This window comes from Hylaeus anthracinus, unplaced genomic scaffold (assembly GCF_026225885.1).
Source record: "Hylaeus anthracinus isolate JK02 unplaced genomic scaffold, UHH_iyHylAnth1.0_haploid 3, whole genome shotgun sequence".
NCBI classification, from domain to species: Eukaryota; Metazoa; Arthropoda; class Insecta; order Hymenoptera; family Colletidae; genus Hylaeus; species Hylaeus anthracinus.
In genome coordinates, this window is record NW_026535284.1 from 15,350,851 (window position 1) to 15,373,105 (window position 22,255).

At 45.6% G+C, this 22,255-nt stretch overlaps 4 protein-coding genes across 5 annotated transcripts; 2 read left to right on the forward strand and 2 right to left on the reverse strand.

The window, feature by feature from the left end:
* Window positions 1-551: 551 nt before the first annotated feature.
* Window positions 552-2,442, reverse strand: LOC128893816 (NEDD8). The gene is made up of 4 exons (XM_054155059.1): window positions 2,425-2,442; window positions 2,282-2,334; window positions 1,918-2,064; window positions 552-1,395 (listed from the first exon to the last, which is right to left on the reverse strand). Exons 1-4 carry the CDS (start codon window positions 2,440-2,442, stop codon window positions 1,311-1,313), a joined length of 303 nt encoding a protein of 100 aa, XP_054011034.1. The 3' UTR covers window positions 552-1,310.
* A 435-nt stretch (window positions 2,443-2,877) lies between these two features.
* Window positions 2,878-3,610, reverse strand: LOC128893633 (transcription and mRNA export factor ENY2). Its single transcript, XM_054154739.1, has 2 exons — window positions 3,415-3,610; window positions 2,878-3,206 (listed from the first exon to the last, which is right to left on the reverse strand). The coding sequence occupies exons 1-2, from the start codon at window positions 3,462-3,464 to the stop codon at window positions 2,978-2,980; spliced, it is 279 nt and encodes a 92-aa protein (XP_054010714.1). The 5' UTR covers window positions 3,465-3,610; the 3' UTR covers window positions 2,878-2,977.
* A 7-nt stretch (window positions 3,611-3,617) lies between these two features.
* On the forward strand, window positions 3,618-4,915 carry LOC128893629 (mitochondrial import inner membrane translocase subunit Tim21). Its single transcript, XM_054154733.1, has 5 exons — window positions 3,618-3,760; window positions 3,905-4,109; window positions 4,182-4,416; window positions 4,484-4,583; window positions 4,655-4,915. Exons 2-5 carry the CDS (start codon window positions 3,908-3,910, stop codon window positions 4,787-4,789), a joined length of 672 nt encoding a protein of 223 aa, XP_054010708.1. The 5' UTR covers window positions 3,618-3,760; window positions 3,905-3,907; the 3' UTR covers window positions 4,790-4,915.
* Window positions 4,916-5,625: 710 nt separating this feature from the next.
* Window positions 5,626-13,957, forward strand: LOC128893611 (annulin). Of its 2 annotated transcripts, none has more exons than XM_054154705.1 (10): window positions 5,626-6,389; window positions 10,975-11,324; window positions 11,401-11,533; window positions 11,636-11,865; window positions 11,933-12,246; window positions 12,321-12,590; window positions 12,672-12,751; window positions 12,824-12,968; window positions 13,042-13,348; window positions 13,538-13,957. In XM_054154705.1, exons 1-10 carry the CDS (start codon window positions 6,242-6,244, stop codon window positions 13,841-13,843), a joined length of 2,283 nt encoding a protein of 760 aa, XP_054010680.1. In that variant the 5' UTR covers window positions 5,626-6,241; the 3' UTR covers window positions 13,844-13,957. The 2 variants fall into 2 exon arrangements, with proteins under 2 accessions (XP_054010680.1, XP_054010681.1); XM_054154706.1 differs by lacking the exon at window positions 5,626-6,389 and adding an exon at window positions 10,044-10,437.
* Window positions 13,958-22,255: the final 8,298 nt, after the last annotated feature.

Here is a 22,255-nt window from a genome sequence, read left to right on the forward strand (position 1 = left end):
GCAGATCTTTGTTCGCGAATTTAGCGATTGCACTAAGGAACCCGACGCATCGACTGCTGTTCGCCTAATCGAATACCCTTCTTTCGTTCAAGTTTTAATAGAAGAATGTTATCCTACGATTAATTCTTTTTCTTTCACAAGTACTGCTAGTCGAAATGGAACGAAGGAAACGCCTGCATCGCTTTAGCTCCATGTTTGTCTCTAACGAATGAAATGCATACAAGGTTCTAGATTTGAATCATCCATAATAATTAAAAAAGAGTAGCGTAGAAACACTTGAGGTCGCCGCACTCGAGTGCCTCTGCAGAACCACATTTTCTTCAACTTTAATTATCGTTCGTTCATATATTTTTTTTGATTAATTTTACTTTAACGATAACGTGAAAGCGTTGAAAAAATTCTTATGGACGGCAGTGTACGTATCAGCGTGTTCTCGAGCTAGAGCATGTAGCGGTTAAGGACGATACTAAAGTACTGCAAGGATTAGATATCCTGGTTAATTTGTGCATCGACGAGGAAGTCTGAATTCTGGAGGAATACTGATAAAGTCATTTGCATCGATAGCTTAATACTTTATTCCTCGTTTGAGTACAATTCTGCATAAATGAGTGAGTGTTAGCGTTGCTAAATGAAACGGTTCTTTGCGTTACAAGAACTGTTATAGAACAATGCCGGAAAAGGTCTCGATTCGAATATACATCACGCAGCGTATTATAATATTATTGTAGTTAGTTATAAGAAGAAATAAATTTATAGAGCCACACACAAGGACACCGCCATGGAGTTTGCATTCGCCAGGATCGTTCTGCAATATATGCGGTATATCGTTTACAACGCCGCACGCTCTTCTACGGCACGTTACATCGAAACACGAGGAATCGCCAAGCTCTACCGCGTACTGCAATATTTGCAAGCGATTTTTCAAAACGAAGTGGAGTCTGGCCACTCATAACAGCAAATATCATAGAAGAGACTTTTGAATTGTTCGACATTCTATTCGATCGATGAGCTGTATAAAATTCGGATCGGGTCCCGCTGTCACAAAAACGTCGAATATTTAACGAAATTAAAGTAATGATACGACACGATCCCGTCGCGTCTACACCTGTATCCGTGGTTTCGTAAAACAATTGTAGAATCGCAACCGAAGAAACTTTCCAATCGATAAAGTAGACACTAGGACCTTACGACTACATTTTGTTAATTTAAATATTTATTTCACGTTTAAGTGAAATTTTTTATATTATTTTTGTGCCTGATCTAGTACATTTCATGGTACGAACAATTACATTTCGAACTGAGGAATGTCATTATAAGCCGCCCCTTAATGCGAGTACTAAATGCAACACCGATCCACCTTGGACTTTATAATCGTGCGCTGTTTTTTCATCGTTCCTAGAAAACAACAAAACATTTTTTACATTTATTTTCTAGTCTTAACGCTTAGACGATTTCGTTTTTCTTGTAAGATGTCTTCTAAGTGTTAAGGATGCACCTACGCGTTTTACTTTAAGCAACCTGAGTTTTATATTGTAAGACACATTTGATGAAAAGAAGCAGGAGAAAAAAAAATAACGTTGAAACATCCTAATTGATGGAACAGGAACAAGGAGACCAAAACAACTATGCGAGCCAGATTCAGTAAGGACTGTAGAAAGTCACTTTCCAGAGTATGTACCATCTACGCCAAAGAAGACAAATGCTACGAGAAGATGTAGGGTTTGCGCATCTAAAGGTCTACGAAAGGAATCCCGTTACTATTGCGCTTACTGTAATGTAGGGTTATGCGTTACCCCTTGCTTTAAGGAATATCACACTATGTCTGACTACAAATAAAACGAATCGCCGCATTCTTTTTTCTACAGAAATCAATCCTCTTATATTATATAAATTATTTCTACACACAATTACACTTACATTTGCTTGCCAGAAAATATTAATCGCTGCTGTGGCGGTGGTATACCTTCCTTCTCTTCCACTCTTTCCTTAATCCTTTCTACCTTATCTGTAGGTTCTATATCTATTTCAATCTGTAAGAACCGCCGATACCAATATTTATAATGACTACGAATTTTTCCATATGCCCGTTTATTATTTAACAAAGTAACCCTAAATACTACTCTAACTTGTAAAAATAAGTTATAGACGATACGTCAAATATCAAATTTTGTACTTTTAGATGGCAACGCGATCGCGGTAGGAGAGGTTATCGCTTCCAAAATTTGTCTTATTTTGCAATTATAGATTAGACGATATAATTTTATGCATTTAGTTGTCGAACTTATCGAAATTAAACATCATTTGGCTATTACTTGCCTCCTTTCCTGTGAGAGTCTGAAAAAAGGTTAGAATGTAAGATCAGAATTTTGCCGAAACTAGTCATAACTGTCGTAACTTCAACTTCGTCAATTGCCTCGTTCTTACCTTAACCTTAATCAGCATCTTTTATAGATTAGAAGATAATTTATATATTACTGCTGGATTACAGACTAAAAACTACTGACACACAGATATAATGCGACTCTTTGAATAAAACTTCTGTTATATCGAACTATACCTAATATCGAGTTAAAGCTTCCCGTGTCTCCATCTAACGGAAGATTCGTAAACTTACAACATACATTATTTTTTTTTAGTTGCAAAAGTAATTTTTAATTTTATTAATTTTTACGAAAGTTCTTGATATTTCGAGTAATTAAAAATACTACAATTTCATAAATTTATGTAGTGCATTACATTGCTTACAAATTTGACCAATGCCAATGTACATAATTAGGTAAACAAAACTTCCATCGATTTATGTAAATAGAATTTATTTATAACTTTAGGATAAGTATATCAATTAACGTTATTCATAGTATTAAATAGCAGTATATGTAATGTATGTTAAAATCATATAACGATATTCTCACATAGTAGTCAGTAAAGGATATTCTTTTTACAAAATAAAACATTATAAATAAAAATCCCTAATTTGTTACATTTTTAATTTTTCTTCCTGAGTAATAAGTTGATTCTTTATCTTTTGCAAAAGCTCCTTTTTAACAGAGTCTGGTACAAGTGTTCTTGCTCTAGTCGTAACAATGGAAAGTAATTTGTCATATGTAATATCATGACCATGTTCTTTTATTAACTCCTTGCAGATTAATTTTACTTGATCTCTCCAACCACATTCCACTAATCGACGACGTAATAATTCTTTTAGTCTAGAAGAAAAATGACAATACGATATACCAAAGTTTTCATATTTTCCCATATCAGTAAAATAAAATTCCTTTAGAAGATATTTCGTTATAAGAAATATTAAATTACTTAAGAACAGACAATATAACATTCAAATTAATCTTTACATACTCTAAATTATACTACTCGATATTAAAATGTTTATTTAAACATATTTATTAAGCTACTTGCCCGTCTCGATCGCCAACCATAACTAATCTTTGATGCGGAGTAGTCTTCATTAAGAATTTTATTTTTATCCACGTTTGTATCAACAAAATTTGTGTTTATTTTAACAATTTCGTTAGCGAGAATTGCACCGGTCGATGCAGTACTGTTGACATTAAAGAAAGGTTATGTTTTGTTTTATCTTTGAAGCTTCATAACCTAACTTTATTTCGTCTCATCGAATCGCAAAATACTCAAACATAATCGAGGATTATGGGAATGCTGTTTGGATTGATCTTCTTTTGAAATCTAGTCACCACTATTTACTTGCGAACGCTGCAGCTGTGTGCAAGTGGAATATTTATCATTCGTAAGTAGATATGGAAGATTTTACTGTCGTAAAATACGTGATTTTTGTCTTACGACATACATTATGTATTAAAAGTCGTTTACGCGATAGTAAATTATCTATCAATTTAATTATTTAATTTTTTCTGATTTAATAACATTCTAGATAATGGCTTCGGCTAGAGTCATGAATTGCATTCTGTACAGAAGACTCGTACCTGTATGTAGCCTAACAAATGTACGTATTCTTTCCCATTTTGGTGGATTATCCAGCATTCAGCAAAGCGTATCCTATAGTACAAAGAGAACACTAACTAAATCCGATAGCAATGAGAACGAGAATAAAGTTCAAGTTGGATTTGCGGAAGTAGGTAAATCTCACGTTGGTATTAAATTGCAAGTATTCAAAAATCTACATCTCCTTGAATGTTAATTTCTTTCAGTTAGAGAGAACACAAAATCTATCGGATACTTAAGCATAATAGTTGGTGGAATAGGAATTACAGGTTTAATGTTCTATGTAATTTTCAATGAATTATTCTCCAGTAAAAGTCCGAATAATGTCTACAGTAAAGCACTAAATATCTGCATAAAACATCCTAAAGTGATAGATGCTCTTGGAGAGCCTATAAAAGCATACGGAGAAGAAAGTCGACGCGGACGTCGAACTCACGTGAGGTAAGACTGTGGATTCTTTATATTTAAGTTAGTCTTTATAAACGATATTCGTTATGTAACTTTGCAGTCACGTGGTCTTCGAAAAGGATGGGGTGCGACATATGAGAATGAAATTTTATATCCAAGGTATACGAAGACGCGGGACCGTAAATTTAGAAGTGCAAGAAGTAAGTTATCCTCAGAATTTTTTACGATATTTAATTTTTACATCTATACCATGTATTTAATTCGATTGCAGAACGAATCTGGTAACTACGTGTATACGTACTTGTACGTCCTTATAGACGATATAATGCGAACTGCTATAAAAATAGAAGATAACAGAGCCGAATACCAGAATCACAGCGATGACACAGAATTCGATTTAAGCTAATATTTTAAACCCCTCTAAGTAGTATATTTTATACATCGTATACAGGTGCATGTAACCGACTATTGGCAATAACATTTTGAATATACTTCAGTGAATTAACAAATAAAATTGTGGTGTCTTATTCACTCGCGAGCTACCGCGAAATATTCGCGAACGGGTATTTTTGTTTCGCGTCATAATTCGTTCCCGCGAAACAGATGAGCAACATCATTTCTCTTTGAAGACAATGCTCTTTAAATAGTCGTTGCGTTCGAAAAATTCTCGGAATGTAGGTTGACACGACCTCAGCTTTCGTTAGTATTTATCGAAGTTTAAACTTAGTGAGTCATTCTTTCATCGTTCGATCCGTTGAAAGTAATTTTTATTCTTACAAGGAAATCTCGTACTTATTACACACACGCTTAGCTAAATGCTATAAGAACCGTTGAATGGCCGTGTTGAAAATTATCAATGACCGTGACCCGAGCTTCGCGTGTTAGGAGATTTAATTTCAGATGAATTCACAGAGTTTCGAAAGTACATTCGTTAATCATATTCGTGGATTATATTTCGCTCAACACTGGCGCCTAGCCTGAAGAATGTGCGGTAAGTATAAAACAGCGCGAATTCCGATGCGCGAGAAGAATCAGTAGCGTGCAACGAGTAGAGTTGCGAGCCAAGAACTCGAATAGAGAACAGCGTTAAAGAAGCGTGACTCGAGAGGCTTTCGTTATCGAATTATTTCATGTTTATTTAATTTTAAAACAGAGCGACGCATTGCTATGCGTCCACGCAAAAAGGCGGCGGTATCGTTACTGTTGGTAACCGCCTAAAAATTAACCGAAGGCTGCGGGGAGATCCAGCCTTGTCTCGTTAGCATCGTTCTCGATGCCAGATGATTCTCTGACAGTCGCTCATCTACTTGCGACCAGATCGACACGAGGCGTCGTCTCTATCAGTTCGCGCTTGTGTTTAAAATGCGGCGTGATATCATCCGCGACGCGGTCAGAAAACACTTTTAATAGTAATTACAACCGTAAACACTTGCGAAATAATTTTTCAACAATTGTCGTCGGTGTCGTCGAATAGTGTACGCAACGGTTTATTTAGAATTCTCAACGCGTTTTCTTTCTGTCAGGATAAGATAAATTGCGGTTGCGAGATTGAAAAAAGGTTTAAGCGAGCCGTAATCGTAGATGTTTCTAGGAATGTTGTGGATATAGATTTTTTGTTTTTTTTTTGCCTCGATAATGAATCGATGGTTTACATAGATCAGGTGCCCTTGGTCGAATAATTACTACCCGCGAGATTCAGATTTTTCTTCGACTGGTCTGCCGCGGAGAACCGTGTTTCGAGTAACTCATTGGCGCGAGGTTTACGCTGATAAAACATTGGTTCGAGGTGATTGTTCGCTTGGAAAAATTGCAGTGTAATGAAAGAATTGGCCGCGGGACGAATCGTATTCACGTTATAATGGGATTGTGCAAGACGAGCAAGTGCTGCTCCTGTTTCTCGCGATTCAGGGCGGTGTTCAGGCCCGAAACCGTCACCGACAGCCCTCTGAAGCCGATATGCACCAAACCGGAGTGCCTTCCGCGGCCACCTGCTACGCCTACTCCAGGTAAGCTTTGTTTACTTACGAAAAGCAGCGTCTCTAACACAGAAGAATCCCGCCGGGAACGATAACTCTCGTTTTCGAGCGAATCACTAGCGTTCGCGGGAATTCCAAGTCGCATTCCGTATAACACTGGATCGCAGGTCGTTGCCTTTCAAAAGTACGCGTCATTTAGATTCGCGTTACGAATTACGTACGGACGCGTAATGCCATCGACATTCCTATACTCTCGTAAATCACCGCGGATGCGGTCCTTTTATCTCCAGTAAATAGGAGTTCGTTTCTGCGATTGCCCTTTTGCCTCCTCTTTAACGCGCCTGACCCGTAACTGAACGGGGTTAATTGACTATTTATTAAGTAAATGATATCACGAACCGATGCACTGGCACGCGCCGGAAAGAAATTACATTCGACGAACCTTAGGGTCGACCGTACTCCGTTCAGAGATAACGTTATCGAGATGAAATCCTATTTTATCCAGAAACAAATTTCGATACCGAGCGCACTTATAATAACAGCAACAGAATTATTGGAATACCAGATCGAGTCATTTCGCGTAATATGTGTGGACGACTATACTTTGTCGCGACTATTAATAACACGCGTCGTTGCATACTAATTCGCGAAGGACTTCCAAAATTTCCAGCCTTCGGCACGATCGCCGTTTCTTCCGGTACCAACGTAAGACTTATTTTAGGACGATCACGTGCCAGCAAGTGTACGCACCACCGAGTGGTCTTCGATACTCGATACGTTCCCAACGTGTTTCCGATTATCGCTTTTTGAAACATTAGCGTCCTTCGACACCAGCGATTCCCAACTCGAGGCACGGGCTGGAATGTTTAGACGCACGCGGAAGAAAATCGTATAACGCGAAAAAGGGCGGATAGACGAACAGTGGAGGGCGAGGTACCAACGAAACGTTGCGAAATCAGTTACGTTGACTGGCGGAGACTTATTTCGATCGAAATCCTGTTTTAAGAAGAAGACCACGGTACAAAGAGTTACGAGATATTTCCGATTAAATATTTTCGAATATCGGGTTTCGTAATATTAACAAGCACGCCGATATCGTTCCTCGGGGATTCGGTTGATAATACTTTACCAAGGAAAATAAACCCTGGCCCACAGCCAGATGGAAAGCCTCGGCTTCCGCCTCTTTCGCGAACAGTGTAAACATATATAGAGTTTCGCTCGTTCTTTTCTCTGTACCTGCGTTGCAATTACGGTTGTACTCGTTTCGAGATAGCATCGAGTCCGGCGACATTCCTCGGTGTTAGAAATGTCCGGTGCGTTCGTTACAGTGCTTCCCAACAGGTACGACGTACGACGTCGCGCGCAATAAACAGCGAAGACTCTGTTTACCAATTCCCGTGCCACTTGCTACCACCCACTTGTGCATCCGAACGTTTTCATCAATGGTAATCACAGAATTCCAAAGGCGATTGCTCGTGGGACGCGAATCCAATTTGAAACGATGGAAATGCTTGGTGGAAGCATTTATTTAATTCTCCCTAATTCGGCGTCACCACTACGGTGTCACGCCGAAATTGTATGTATCGGGGAAATGCTAGCGGAATCGCTGTGGTGCCATGCGAAAATGATCAGTCAGTTCTGCCTACTGAAAAATCTCGATTTGATGTGCAGATGTATTTATGCTAAAGTATCCTTGCTATTCGAGGCGATTCTTCATCCTTCTTTCGTAACTTTACAAGGCTAATGCACAATTTTTGTACAGAATCAGCATAATCACTGTCATTAGACAAGGTGTGCCCTACGAACGGGGTTAGCCTCCTCTAGGCGTGTCGCGATGGTAAAGCGGGGTTGGGAGGCACTGGGTCAGCTCGCAATACTTGATCGTGAATGGCAGTTATGATTTTCTAGATGACACAGAAAGTTCAAGTTAACGCGTCGCGCGTGGCGGCCTCGAGGCGTGTGCATTGCCATGAATGAAAGTAAAGTTACGCAATCGGCGCCCTGATCGCCGCGAAACATGACGTCAGCCTTAATTGCGCATAGTCCTATTATTATCCGAGCTTTTCCCGAAACGCGCGTCAAGTTTTTCTGACGAGGCGTCTTTTTACGATTCGCGTGATTCGCTATCGAAATTATGCTCGTGGCGGATATAACGATTCTCGACTCGTTTTTAGAGTGGATAGCGTAAGAGTACGAGAAGGAAGCAGGATCCACGATTTAAAGCGCGATGAGCGTAATTTATTGCAAGATACGGATCTTCGAAATTCCGCGGTTCTTTGAAACATTCGTTTCCTCGGTCGATAGTACGGCAATGCCACGTGCCGACCGGAATGCTAATTTTTATGCAACTATCGTCGCTTGGGTGACGCGAAAAAGTGCAGCACAAAGACGACGTGTACCGGCGAGGCTGCTGGATGTCGTAAAGGTCGTCGCGAATGCCTTCAGTATCGAAAAGAATAAACGTCATAGGGAATTAATAAATTGCGATTGTCTCGCTTGTACGCGTCGCGATCGAAATTATCGTCAGCCGTCATCGACCGTTACGGATAATCCGGATTCTAGAACGGTTGTGCGTACCTGTATATATAGCAGCGCGGGCTCGCATCGTTATTTTTAATCGAAAACAATACCTATAGGTACCGTTCGCGCCATAACTTCTCGCGTGGCGGCCTCACCGACTGACTCACTGAAATAGCGTCGGTTTCGTGCGAAACCGGTTGAAGTAATCGAATGACGACCGTGACTGCGCGCAAGGTACCTTGTAACGCGATCGTTTGACACGATATTTATTATATAATTAGCCAACCTGGTCCGTCCCGTCGGTTATTACGCAATTAATCAATATTTACTGCTAATTGATCCAGGGGGATATTATAATCGCGTTAATGGATTATTATACCGGAGGGTGGATGCTCGGCCGCGATGGAATCTTCAATTATGAAACTTACCGATCGTAAAGCCTCCCGAAGATTAAACGGCGGCTCGATAAATCTTTCGAGCGTTTCGCTTTTCCGACGAATAGCAAGCTTAACGCGCCGTAATCGACGGAGGCTTCTCCCGTTCCTCGCTTATCCGATCGACGATCGGTTGACACACCGTTAACGCGTGTTTGCGGAAACGCATTCCATCGTCTCACCTCACCTGCGCGCTCTTGTCACGCCGAATGCCTCCTGTTTGTTCCGTGAACGCAGATTTTTCATTAGCCGCGAAGTCGCTGTTTTCCTTGTTAGGTGACTGTCGTTTCGTTTTTCGATCGTATGAATTTACAAATCGCCTTCGAGGAAAGAATCCTTCGACTACGGCCGATCGGAACCGGGTGACGGTCGTTGTTGTTGGACCTCGTTTTTCTCTGCGTCGCATATGGACGCGATCCGATCGTTTGTCTACGGCCGCCTTCTTCGTAGATTAAGTTGTTACAAAAAAAAAAATCTAGATTCCTGCAGCCGTGCGAGGCTAATGGAGCAATTACCGATTCCCAACTCGGCGAACGCGTCAGCGTTTCGGTGTAACGACTCTTTCAACGAAAAACGACACGTGGCATTTCGCCGATCTCGTTGACCGCCTTTTTGAACCGCGCGATCGAACCATCCCCCGCGACTTTCCACCTGTCCATCGGATACCACCTTTTAGAGGCGTAATTAGCGATCGTCGATAAAGAACGATCGACCGACTCGTTCGACGCTCGGGAATAAATAACGCGAAGTAATTGACAGGATGAAAAGTAGGTGACTCCTACTGGTATCGGAGTCATCGATGACACCATGTATGGCCGCGCTTGCCGATGCAGAAAAGTCCTTGAGTGGACTCCTAGAACGCAGCAACCCACCCGACGCGGCGCGCCGCGACGCACCGCTTTTCCTTCCTCTTCGTCGACGAGGAGCGGCCTTTCAGTGATTTCACGGAACTCTTCGAAAGCGAAAGACCTCGGCGCGATTGCCGTCGATGGATTCAGTCTTACGTTCGTTTTCGAGGGACGAGTTCGCCTTCCCCGATCCTCGAAGGATGTTTTATAGATTCTACGATCGCTACCGGCCTTTCAATGATCGCCGATTCAGACCGTTTCCGTTCAGATTTTACTGTAAGTGAATCGCACTCGACATCTCAACGCCTCGTTTACTTTTATTTCATTTTTTAACCGATTTCGAAAAGGAAGAGGTTACTCGATTCGACGTGTACATCTCTTTTTATTTTTATTTTTTTTTTCTTTTATTCCTATTTTTACACTGTTCGCGACTGTTTCGACCCCTGATCAGAAAGTGTCCTGGCATAAAAACGCAAGCATCTATAACTTTGTAACCGTCCGTCTGAAATTTTGTATATTTTCCGTGTCGTTCGTCCACCGTCGAGGACTTGGCCGCGAAAGGGTTAATAATTCGCGGTTCGACCGCAGCTCGATCGCGTCTGGCAGTCTGCCACGAGCGCAAATTTAGCAACGAGTGCGTACCAGGATGCTCGCCGGTTCCTTAGAGAATTTCGTTACGTAACCATCGTCATCCTCGGACGTCCATCTCCATCTGTCGAACAGGTGAAACTTGAGAGAGTGCAAGTGGCTGGTACCTTCGAGTTTATTTTCCAGTTATTTCGACTGCGAATACGAAATCGCATCTGCTCGTAGGGGAGGACTTTGGAGTTCCCGTTCTGACGATCTTGGACGTGGACCCGTGCATCCCCGAAAATGGAGAGAATCACAGGACGTCCAGATACGACCTGATGACGCGACAGGACGACAAGGCTAGGTTGGTCGTCAGACGTGGACAGGAGTTCTACTTGCACCTGACTTTGTCCAGGGATTACGATCCCAACATCGACGGTATGTCGCTGATTTTCACGTTGGATGGGATCGAGAAGCCTCAGTATGGCCACGGAACCCTCGTCGCGACCCCTGTTCTCTATCCGGGGGAGGTTTCCGAGGGCTCCTGGCAAGCCACCATCGACGCCATTCAGGCGAACTTTCTTCGATTGAAGGTTAGCGAATCCCTCGTGTCTCTCGGTCAGCCTTTCGTCAGGGTTACGACGAGATGAATCATCTCTGTGTTACCAGATTGTACCAAACGCGAACGCCATAATAGGCAAGTGGAAGATGGACATCGACACCAAGAACAAGAACTTGGACGGGGCTGTCAGCTATACGATGAAGAATCCCTTTTATCTGATTTTCAATCCGTGGAGCGAAGGTATCGAAATTGAATTTCATCGTTAACTCGTCGCGGCGCAAGTTCTTTGACATTTCTTTCAAGGAGAGGCAGCGAAGCACAGATCCCTGAATCGTGTTTTAGGCGACGCGGTGTACCTGGAGGAGGAAGATCAGCGCCAGGAATACGTGATGGCGGAGGACGGTTTGATATGGCGCGGAAGTTACAATCGCCTGAGACCAACGGTTTGGAAATATTCGCAGTTCGAGCGTGATATATTGGACTGCGCTCTGCATCTGATGATCCAAGTCGGGAGAGTTCGAAGTTCCGGAAGGGGCGACCCCGTTGTCATATCTCGCATTTTGTCCGCGGCTGTGAGTACCGGAGAGGACTCGGTCGTTCCACTTTATCGAAAACTTACAAACGTTCTCTCTGCTTTAGGTAAACTCCCCGGACGACAGCGGGGCGGTGATGGGTAATTGGTCCGACGATTTCGGGGGTGGGACACCGCCGACCAAATGGCTGGGCTCTCAGAAGATCCTTCAGCAGTACTACAAGACCAAGAAGCCTGTCAAGTACGGCCAATGCTGGGTGTTTGCGGGTGTCCTGGCCACCGTGTGTCGCACCCTGGGACTACCTTGTCGGGTGGTGACCAACTATGCGAGTGCCCACGACACTCAGAGCAGCTTGACCGTTGATTATTTCGTGGACGAAGAGGGGAGGATCATGGAGGAGCTGAACAGCGATTCCATATGGCGAGTCTAATCGTCTCGTACTTTCGATTATACAAAGTAGACTAGATGCTCACGTTTCTTTGTCTTCGTTGCAGGAATTTCCACGTGTGGAATGAAGTTTGGATGCAGCGAATGGATCTGTCGGCCGATTGTTCCGGTTGGCAAGCAATCGACGCGACGCCTCAGGAGCTGAGCGAAGACGCGTACCGTTGCGGGCCGGCTTCGGTGGCTGCTGTGAAAAAGGGCGAGGTTCTTCGCCCTTACGACAACGGTTTCCTCTTCGCCGAGGTGAACGCTGACAAAGTGTTCTGGCGGTACAACGGGCCGACTCAGCCGTTGAAGTTGATTCGAAAGGACGTCTACGGGTGAGTATTTGGAGTGGCCTTCTTTCGTCCTTGCGTGTTTGTAAAACTTGAACTTTTCATTTGTTACTTTTTGGCTTTTAGAATCGGTCAGTTTATCAGCACGAAAGCGGTGGGAAGATGGGCGAGGGAGGATATCACCGAAACGTACAAGTATCCAGAAAGTAGGTGCCTTTATGCCAGCTAACCCCTTTATTCGGTCCACGTGTGTTTGTTACGTTGGTTTCTTTCCTCAGAGTCGGACGAAGAACGGGCCGCCATGTTGAAGGCGTTGCGGCAAAGCCAGTCATTGTTCAGCCGTTACTACCTCAACGAGGAGTTCAACGACGTCCATTTCAGCTTCGAGCTCCGCGACGATATCGTGATCGGACAGCCATTCAGGTCTGTAGTTTTTGTTAAAACGTTACGATGGAGGAAATCACTGATACAGGTATCTCGCTGATCCGCGTTACAGCGTCGTGTTGCTGATCAAAAATAGAAGCACGAACCAAGAGTACCGGGTGTCCGTGATCTTGAGGGTGGAGACGGTTTTGTACACCGGTAGAGTCGGAGACCCGGTGAAACGATTGAGCATAGATCGACTGGTGAGACCTGGGGTCCTCGAAGAGGCGCGCATGGAGGTTTCTTGGGAGGAATATGGGCCCAGATTGCTGAACCAGTGCGCGTTCAACATTTCCTGCCTGGCTACGGTCAAGGACACCAATTTCGAGTACTTTGCGCAGGACGACTTCCGCGTTCGGAAACCGGACATCAAAATCCTGGTGCGTATTACTATACTTTCTATACGTTCTATACTATACTTTCTTTCGAAACGTCAAATCTATCATTTAATTTAGACGAATTTCTTCGATAAACGTAGACTGATTGTACGTTCAAGAGATCGAGAAGCTAGGTTACGTGGCGTATAAGTTCACGTATAGATTTTTAAATCAAAGTACCGTCTTTCGCAGGTGGAGAACGAGCCCGTGGTCGGCGAGACGTTGAACGCGAGGGCCAAGTTTAAGAACCCGTTGCCCCTCACCTTGAGAAAGTGTAGATTCTTGATCGAGGGACCCGGTCTTGAGGAACAGTTGAAAATAAAACTGACGGAAACCGTGGACGTCGACGCGTTCGCCGAGTGTTCCTTCTCCATGGTACCGAAATTCGAGGGTAGAGCGACGATCGCCGCCAAGTTTTACTCGAAAGAGCTCGAGGACGTCGACGGTTTCGTCAACTTCATGGTGAAACCCGCGAGGCCTGTTGCCAACGGCGAGTAACGAGTCCTCGAAAATACGAGCGAACGATCGCCAAATACGTGTTCGTAGGTCTTTCGCGAAGCTTTCAAGTATTTATTTCTGTTACTTTGTATACAATAAATTATTCGAACGGAACGTAGAGTAACGAATTTTAGGGGGAGGGCTGCCGAGAAAGTTCACATGTTACGTTTAACCTTGCTCGAATCGGACGATCGTATGATAGAATTCGGGGTGGTGGAACGCGTCAGCTCCGACTAAATTGGAGACGAGAATTACGAATGCTTCTTCTGGATATTGTTTCGTTGTCGGGATCCACGAGACGAACTGACAAATGGAGGGCATTCCGAGTAAACGTCGGAGGCAACAGAGCGTACCGGTTGGAAGCGAGCTGGTGCGTTAGGGCAATAAAAAATTCAATCGACAGAGAACTAACTGAGCCGGCTACTACCGGCTACGCGCGACGGGGCAATATTAACGAGCGGCAATCGAGGGAGTCGCTATGTCGAGCCCGCGATTATTCGAAATAAGAGAAGGACGGTTAAAGAGCGGATCGGACGAGCCTTAGAAAAAGAAGATGAACACGGCCAGGACGACGATGAACCTTCACGACCGTATACGCACGACATTGACGCGAGCCATGCATCATCATCTAGGAAATTAATGTTGAAATATAGCTGGCCGATGAATGACCGCGATAGCGAGGGGGCTCGGCGAGGAACGCGAGCTTTGTCCGCGCCTCTGAAAAAGAAACCAACGAACCAGCCCGAGGAAAGAAACTCGAAGTCTGTCGCAGACTGTGAGAACTCGAATCGATTAACCGTCGAGTCGATCGCGTGGACTTGGTCGTTGTTCACTCGCGAGAAGTTAAGACGGATCGAGAGGATCGACGAAAGCACGAATCGGACTTTGTGTTATTCTTCGGGTTCGATTTACTACCGTACGTGGGGAACGGGTCGCGGGTAATCTCTAGTGTGCCAGGAGGAATGCGGGACTCGCTCGCTTCGGGATCACTCGGTGGCAAGGTAATATTTTCGTAGCGGGTATTCGAGCACCGATTAAGGGAATACGGAGAAAAGGGAACGCAACGATAAGCTGGTAGCAAGTGAAGACGAATACGTGGAACGTGGAAGGGGAAGAAAAATGGTGAACGAAAGAAAGGTCAGAGCCGAGAGGAGGACGGAAGAGGGACGAGGAAAAGAAAGAGGGAACCAGGGAGCGAGGAAGAACGACATGGAAGATAGCAGTGAGATATGTCTAAATACATAACCGTGACACGTGATGGACGTGTTGCGGCCCCTGTCTACAGGGGTCTCGAAGAAGCCTACGGGGCCCGTACCGATCTCCATTTGGATCCACGGGATTCTGGACTCGGCACCCTGCTACGCGCTATGCATCAACACCCAAGATCCATCCCATTATACCTCATCAAAATAACAAACACGCCTTCCATGCTAAACCAACATTCTTTTGTTCCCATCGAATCCCGGGATCCATCAGAATCACCGCGGACAGTGCGTCAGTGACGTATATGCTTTCGTGTAGCCAACGGCCATAGGGGGTCCGGCAGGCCCGCAAGAATCCGAGAAGATATCCTGAAATATTGCTCGATGGCGGGAGGTCGAGGGTGTGACCCAGCTTTCCAAAACTTCTCCAGACTCTCGTTCCTCTCCCTCGTTGCTCTATCGCTTGCTGATCCTTTCTGCGCTAATTGAATAATAAAACTGCGTGTAAGTTTGTTCTATCATCTAATAAAGAGATCGAGAAAATGATCTTTGGTTAATCTTTGTCGAGTCATTGCAATTTACGCTTGTCTCGATGCTCTCACGAAGAAGATACAGGGTGACCCTATTCGTTCAGCAATCGGTTCACTCAGTTTGGGTATACGTTTCTAGATGGCACCACAGCCCTCGAATCGTTGAAGGTAATCCTCGAACGAAACCTCTGGAATTCAGCGAGCGAAACGTTTATCTTTACCTTTCACTGGATCATAGATCGGATTCGGTCAAAAGATCTGACTGAATAAACGATAAACCGTCGGTGTTCGCGTGCCGACCAGCTAATCATCTTTTATAATTGGCCAGTTTTACTGATTCTGGCATTGTCTAATGTACCGTACCTCTTCTACGCAAGCTTCAATTTTTTTAAACGATCACAGCTAATCGAAATGGACGTTAACGTAACAGAAGCGACGTAAATTAGCAACATAAGTAGAAATGGCGAGTAATGGTCAGACACGACGGTCGAGTCGTACACGTGCGAGTGAACACTTGCGGAGTTCAGCAATCGGAAATATCGATCGAAACACCCGAGTTACGGAAAACAAAAGTCACCTACCGATTCGCGAAGGAACACGCGGTCGACTGCGAACGACATAAAGTAAATATGAAGCATTCAGCGCGGGGCACAGGTAGTTCTTACGTACTTTCTAGAAATGTTTTCCGATTCGATACAGCGCGTTCGTTCTCTTACGTGGCGCGTTTCATCGTCGACCAGCAACGTTAGACTTAATGTCGCGATTCGAAGCAGCGCGCATCCAGCCGCATGCACGTGTAAGTAATGTTTCCTGTCATCAGGAAAACTCACCGTAGTAAAAGTCTCGAAACGGTTACGGGCTTCCCGTTTACGTCCCCGGGCCCTTCATTTCTCGCGCAACGGGGACACCCTCCGCTAACTCTCGAAATTTATTTCCCCGGTTGAACGACGCAACGAACGACGCCGATTCGCGACGGAACGATAATTAGAAAACGGTACGCCAGCAGTGACGTTTTCCGCGGAGCTGACTTCGATTAAGGTCGATAGACGTATTAAGAGGACCGAAAAGTAATCATTTCAAGTAATCAATTTAAGAATGCTTAAACACTAATCAACGAAATAATTTTCCTTTCTAAAAAAAGTCCTTCGATTTTTCCATTGAACAACTTCTCCAAGTCGAAGACATTTTGATTACTTGTCGGTCTCCCTGATACAAAGCTTCTTCTATATTTTGGAATAAAATAGCGAACCATCCCCAGGAATTGCCTTACTTTAACTAGTCTACCGTCGAACAGTGAATCCTTCGAGTCGCAGCTCGATCAGGCCCGTGACATGCCTCGACAGTTCGGCAGTTTGCTTTGCTCTGTTTGCTCGAGGATTCCCCGCTCGGTTACGTTTTGTCCAAACAAGGGGTGAATGACTGAGTAACGACGAGAAGAAAGGTGAAATTCATCGGGTCGACGCGTCCGTCTGGACACAATGTTCCCGCGGCTAGAAAGGATCCGAGAGCCGAGTGACCATCGAGCCTCGTCTCGAGCATAAAGAACCGCGAGCCACTCGCTAAACCGGCGAGACCGAGTCGTTACACGGTGTTTTCATTCGCCGTCTATTAATAAATTTCGCCCGTCTCGAGGGCTGCCATCGTCGCGTCGAATTTGAATCTAATTTGCATCGCGACCGAACGCGGTTGTTTACTCACGTCCAGGCCGAACAGTTGCGACCGGCTGGCGTATTTGCGCGTGGATTTGGTCGACGGCGTAGAAAGGAGCGGCCGCACTCCGCCTTTCTACGTATCGTCGAGCGTAGGGTGTCGCAGAGGGATCGTAGGAGGGATCCAGAAGACGGGACGCGGCCAGGACGAAAACAGGGAGCGAGAAATGGCGCGCTGGCTTATTACGCATGCACCCCGTTCGGCAAAAAGGACTCCTCCGCTGACTGACTGACTGATTGACTGACTGACTGACTGACTGACTGACTGACGCGCGTACCTCGCTCGTCCTGCAGCCACCCTCGCGGTTCAATACAAATACACGGAGCCAAATATTGTTCCATCGACCTCCTGTTAGCGGCGGGACCGATACAACAAACGGGTGCCTGACAGCCAAGTGTCATTTTGAACAGAACTAGAAAGGAAAGGAAAGCAAAGCGATACCTCCGATAATCACCAAGGGCCCATAGACTCCATTATTCGATGATCGTAATCATGGATTTCCTTCTGTCGAACGCTGCAGCATGCGTAAAGACAGGCGGCGAGCGAACAGAGCCGAAAGAAGATCGCTCGAGGGCCGGGAAGGCATCGAGGTTTCGACGATTTCGATGCGCGTTCGAAAGGCGAGAAACGTTTTGAAAAAACGAGCCTTAATAACCCGAGTTGCCGCTTGTTAGCGGTTTGGTAACCGATTTACGAGAGCTGTCGAGCTGCGAGGGAAACAGTGGATTGAACCGGTTCACGAAATCGACGCACTTGGAAGGATACGTATTTATCCCGGACAAAAAGAGCAGAGGACAAAGGACCTGAGCGGGAACCGGGAGCGGCCGAATGGTTTCTAATGCGGCTGCCACGCCGGTGGAATCGCGTGTCGGCGTTTAGCGGAAGGAAAGCCGCTCGTTTAGGATGGCTAAGCGTATGAAAAGGCGAAGCGGTGCCCGGGGGAATCCCGCCGCCATTGTGGCGGCCATCTTTGATCAGCGACTATTACGTCGGCGGTTATGACTCGTGACGGACCGAAATGACGGGTTTTAGAGAACATTTGGCTGACGCGGACATCGGTCCACTTTTGGTATACAATAGGATCCACGCGAGCCGTGGCAAAGACCGGTAGCCAAGGAGCGATCGAACCGCTACCGGATTCGTCGAAAAGGTCGATCTAATCGGCGCGAATCGGCGACGTCTACTTCGGTTGGGAGTCTCGCGTGCCCCACCGTAATCGCTTGTCACCCAAATTGGCCCAATTCCGCAACAACGTTATACGATTACCCTCGCCACATCATTTTCCCCGAATTGGAGACGTCTACTTAGGAAGTAATTTTCTTTTCTAAGGTACTCCGCTGCACGACATCCTTTGTTGCGCTCCCTGGATCGCGTTCCCTCGCAACGGATACTTAAATTATCGGTAGTTTACGGTAACAGGATTTGTCACGCTTCTCTGCTTATCGCTGAGAAGAATATGTATATATATATATAATACTGTTCAGGGGTAAACTAGATTCAATTGGTCCCGTTCGTTTTACCACGGATGCACCGTTGACCTCTGAGAAGAATGCCTCCTCCGAGAGACACATATTCCACGCACGCGATATATCTTTCAAATGTAGGCGTCGCATATTTCGCGGGCGTTATCGCAAACATAGGCACCCGTTGTCCGAGAAAAGTCACCTTTATCGACTTGTTGTGCATGAGGACGCGCGACCACATCAACGCTGCGAAGAAAACAGCTGAGTTTTCCCACTGCATCTGTTGCACAGCTAGCGTGCAAGGTGTACCGTAAGTAAATTGCTACTTGCGAACGTATCGGGCCGGGGGTTCGCGTTGACATTGCGGAAGAATCGACGATACTTGACGTCGCGAGGCATGCATAAGTGATAAGGGGCGTTCGAATCTGTGCCTTCAAAGAGAGTCGACCTTATCGAGACTGTAAAGTTTCGAGTATTATTCCAGAAGGCCTTGGAAGTCTTAACGCGTCCCGAACGCCGGACCATAGACTTGTAAAACCAACGGAGGTCTCGAGAGGTATCAAGACTCGAAGACCGATCACGGCCCTCGAGATCTTCTCGCATCGAATAATGCTCGAAGCGATTCGAATCCCGGCGTCACATATTCGAGCCGATTCGATCCGGCTTCGAGGCTCGCTACTATGCATAAGTAAATACTTATATGCACCGTTGCTTCCGTTCGAAATCGTTCTATCGGCTGGCTCGACGATGGCGTTATATAGACGCGGGATTCGAGTTTACACGATGCTTATCTAAGTTTACTCCAGAGAGCGTCGATACGAAATCGTCGCGGTTGCGTAGGAACTTTGTAGAAACCAGTTTTTCACCGGGCACGGTGAATTCATTCTCCGAGTCCGACGTGGTTCGGTCACGCGTTGCCGGGTAATTTGTTAATTATAATTTTATTTTCGGCTCGCGACACCGTTCCGGTAGACATGGGAGGCGCCTGCGAGACAACAAAACGCGGCAGATGTATGCATAAATAATCCGGAGTTTTACGTGAGATTTGATTATTGTCGGCATCGGGTTTATCCTCCAGTTGAGACGAGACATCAAAATCGGAAAATATGAAATCAGAGTTGACCGAAAGCAAACCGAGACGAATTAAGGCGGAAAGAGTTAATATCGAGGGGATCGTTAATTGTGCGCCGTGGGACGAACGCACGTAATGAAGTTAGCATTTTATTGCCGCTACCGGTAGTAAGTTTCTTTCCTGGAAGGAACACCGGGTGTCTAGGAAATATCGAAGTTGTAAATTCTGTGGACGGGACGGAACCTCCGCTGCCCCCCTCCCCCCCTCCCCCATCGACGAGATAAAAATCTCCGGCCTCCGGGAGATACTGGTCCATTTTCACGGTATTTTGGTGCCTTTACGAAAGGTCGTTTAACGAGATGCGATGGCGAGGGATCACCAACGGATTATAAGAGGAATAAATTGCTCCGTTCTCTGCAGGCGCGCGAACCCAACTTTGGACGTCGACGAGATCTTTTGTTCGCTCTGGCTGACCTGGACCAAATCGCTTATCTAGATGGAAAATTCGAGTAACCAGGAAAATACGAACGGTATCGAATCGAAAGGTTGTGGAACAAAATGGTACCTACGTAATTCAATAAACACGTATCAAAATTCAAACGCGGCTTCGAATTTTTCTTAAAGATTGGCACGAACTTTCTGGCCAACCCGATACTTTCTACGTGTAGTTATAGTGTAACCGTCTGCAGTGCGGACAAAATTGGTCTAGAAAATGTTTAGAATCCAGGTAACACAGGTACGCGTATCCTCGCTCCTAGCCCCAACCCCTACTTGTTGCTCAGCGAACAGTCGCTTTCCTCGTCGACGTCACGTAACAAACAAGGTTGCAATAATCGGAGCCTCTCCTGCGATTCGATACAAATCTCGCGAAATAATCGAGCCTCCGCGGGCACGTAGATCGGTGAAAAGCTTTCGACGGTTGGAAGGCGGGCGACGACGTTGTCAGGCCGGAACTGGCGAGGATGGAATTCCAGGAGGACCGGCTACGCGGTTACAACGTGTTTCACACTTCGGGTTGCCCGCCCACGCCCCCCCCAAACAAATATATAATGCGACATTAGAATAACAAATACCGGTTGAAGCATCCACGCCTAAGAGCCGCGGGGTGCCACGGACCCGTAGGTACGCACCTACATAAATACTAATACGCGCATAAATAAATATGTATCTTTAGAGCGATTCGGTCGGGAGGGCCTCCGGGGAATCCGGGAAAATTCTGCGGATTTTTTGCTCGATAAACCCTCGCGTAGACCGTATTTCAGGAAGGACTGTTTACGGGCGTGCGTGCCCTAGCGGTGGTAAACGCTTAGGGTTCGCAAATTCCTCCGGCGATCGAGCTATGATGGTCCGTCCTGTGGAGGAAAGAGAGCTAGAAGTCCAATTTTGCTTAGAAACTGTGTACAGAAAGAAAGAACGAAGGGATAAGTAACGAAACACGCAAACTCGTCTCGGTTCTCGCGATCCCAACGCGTGTTGGATTTTGTCCTCACCGTCGGCCGTAGGTTTTCGACGTTGCCGATCGATGGCTCATCCAAAACAACGTAATCGCACTCGCGCATTATCGGCTGCACGTAGCGATTCACACACGCTTCGTATGTTTCATTGGGACACGATGATCCTTTAGAACGCTCCGCCGCAATAGACAGTAGTACGTTCGTGTATGACGAGGAATAACTTGCTCGCGAAAAGTGGTGGAAATGGGCCGATTTCTTCGGCGGAGGAACAACGGCATAAAGAACGATGGAAGAGGGGGTGAATCGCAGAGGTTTTTCCCTTCTTATTCAGCCCTCCGTCGCGAGCGCCCCGCGGGCTGTACTTACACGATATCGAATAGCCGCTCGGGGACCCTAATCGAAATTAGTTTTTTAATTGGGAAGACTTATTTAGCCATTAAGAGCGCGAAGGAACGAAGGAATGGCCGGAGGGGACGAGAAGGTAGAAAAGAATCGAGTGGCACGCTGGAAGGAACCAGCGAATCGTTCCGAGCTTTTTTCTGCTCGTTTCCAGTGACCCAATTTACTCAGTGTGTCGACCGATTAAAAGCAAACGGAAGTGCGCCGATTGATCCTCGATGAAAACATCGTTTTCGAGGGTGCTTGAACGGAGCCCCGGAACATGTTCGCCTGTAGCGTAACACGCCACTGAGTCTCGGAATATTAATCGAGTCGAGGGATCGCGCTCGAAATAAATCCGCGGAATGTCGCGAATGCTAGGAAGTTGGAATAGACGGACCAATTAACCGAATAAAGTTTGTACGGTGTCGGGGGAGCACGAGGAAGGCGTATCAGAACCGAGGAAAGGAGGGAGCGTGGGAGGGAGGAGGGGATAATGAGGAGGATGAAGAGAGTACCGGCATAATTCGCGCTCAAATATTGCTTCGAGAGGCTGGCGCGGCAGAAGAGAGAGTAGCTGTTTCTGGGGTAATTTCATAATTA

Coding starts and splice junctions, on each gene's coding strand:
- LOC128893816 (XM_054155059.1), bottom strand. Junction 2,065..2,281: donor ATGATGTTTAATTTCGATAA/GTTCGACAACTA, acceptor AAAAATTCGTAG/TCATTATAAATATTGGTATC. Junction 1,396..1,917: donor ATATTTTCTGGCAAGCAAAT/GTAAGTGTAATT, acceptor GTTGTTTTCTAG/GAACGATGAAAAAACAGCGC.
- LOC128893633 (XM_054154739.1), bottom strand. CDS start 3,464: ATGAAGACTACTCCGCATCAAAGATTAGTTATGGTTGGCGATCGAGAC. Junction 3,207..3,414: donor ATGGTTGGCGATCGAGACGG/GCAAGTAGCTTA, acceptor TTTTTCTTCTAG/ACTAAAAGAATTATTACGTC.
- LOC128893629 (XM_054154733.1), top strand. CDS start 3,908: ATGGCTTCGGCTAGAGTCATGAATTGCATTCTGTACAGAAGACTCGTA. Junction 4,110..4,181: donor AGTTGGATTTGCGGAAGTAG/GTAAATCTCACG, acceptor AATTTCTTTCAG/TTAGAGAGAACACAAAATCT. Junction 4,584..4,654: donor TAAATTTAGAAGTGCAAGAA/GTAAGTTATCCT, acceptor ATTCGATTGCAG/AACGAATCTGGTAACTACGT.
- LOC128893611 (XM_054154705.1), top strand. CDS start 6,242: ATGGGATTGTGCAAGACGAGCAAGTGCTGCTCCTGTTTCTCGCGATTC. Junction 12,591..12,671: donor ATTCGAAAGGACGTCTACGG/GTGAGTATTTGG, acceptor TTTGGCTTTTAG/AATCGGTCAGTTTATCAGCA. Junction 12,969..13,041: donor GTGATCGGACAGCCATTCAG/GTCTGTAGTTTT, acceptor TCCGCGTTACAG/CGTCGTGTTGCTGATCAAAA.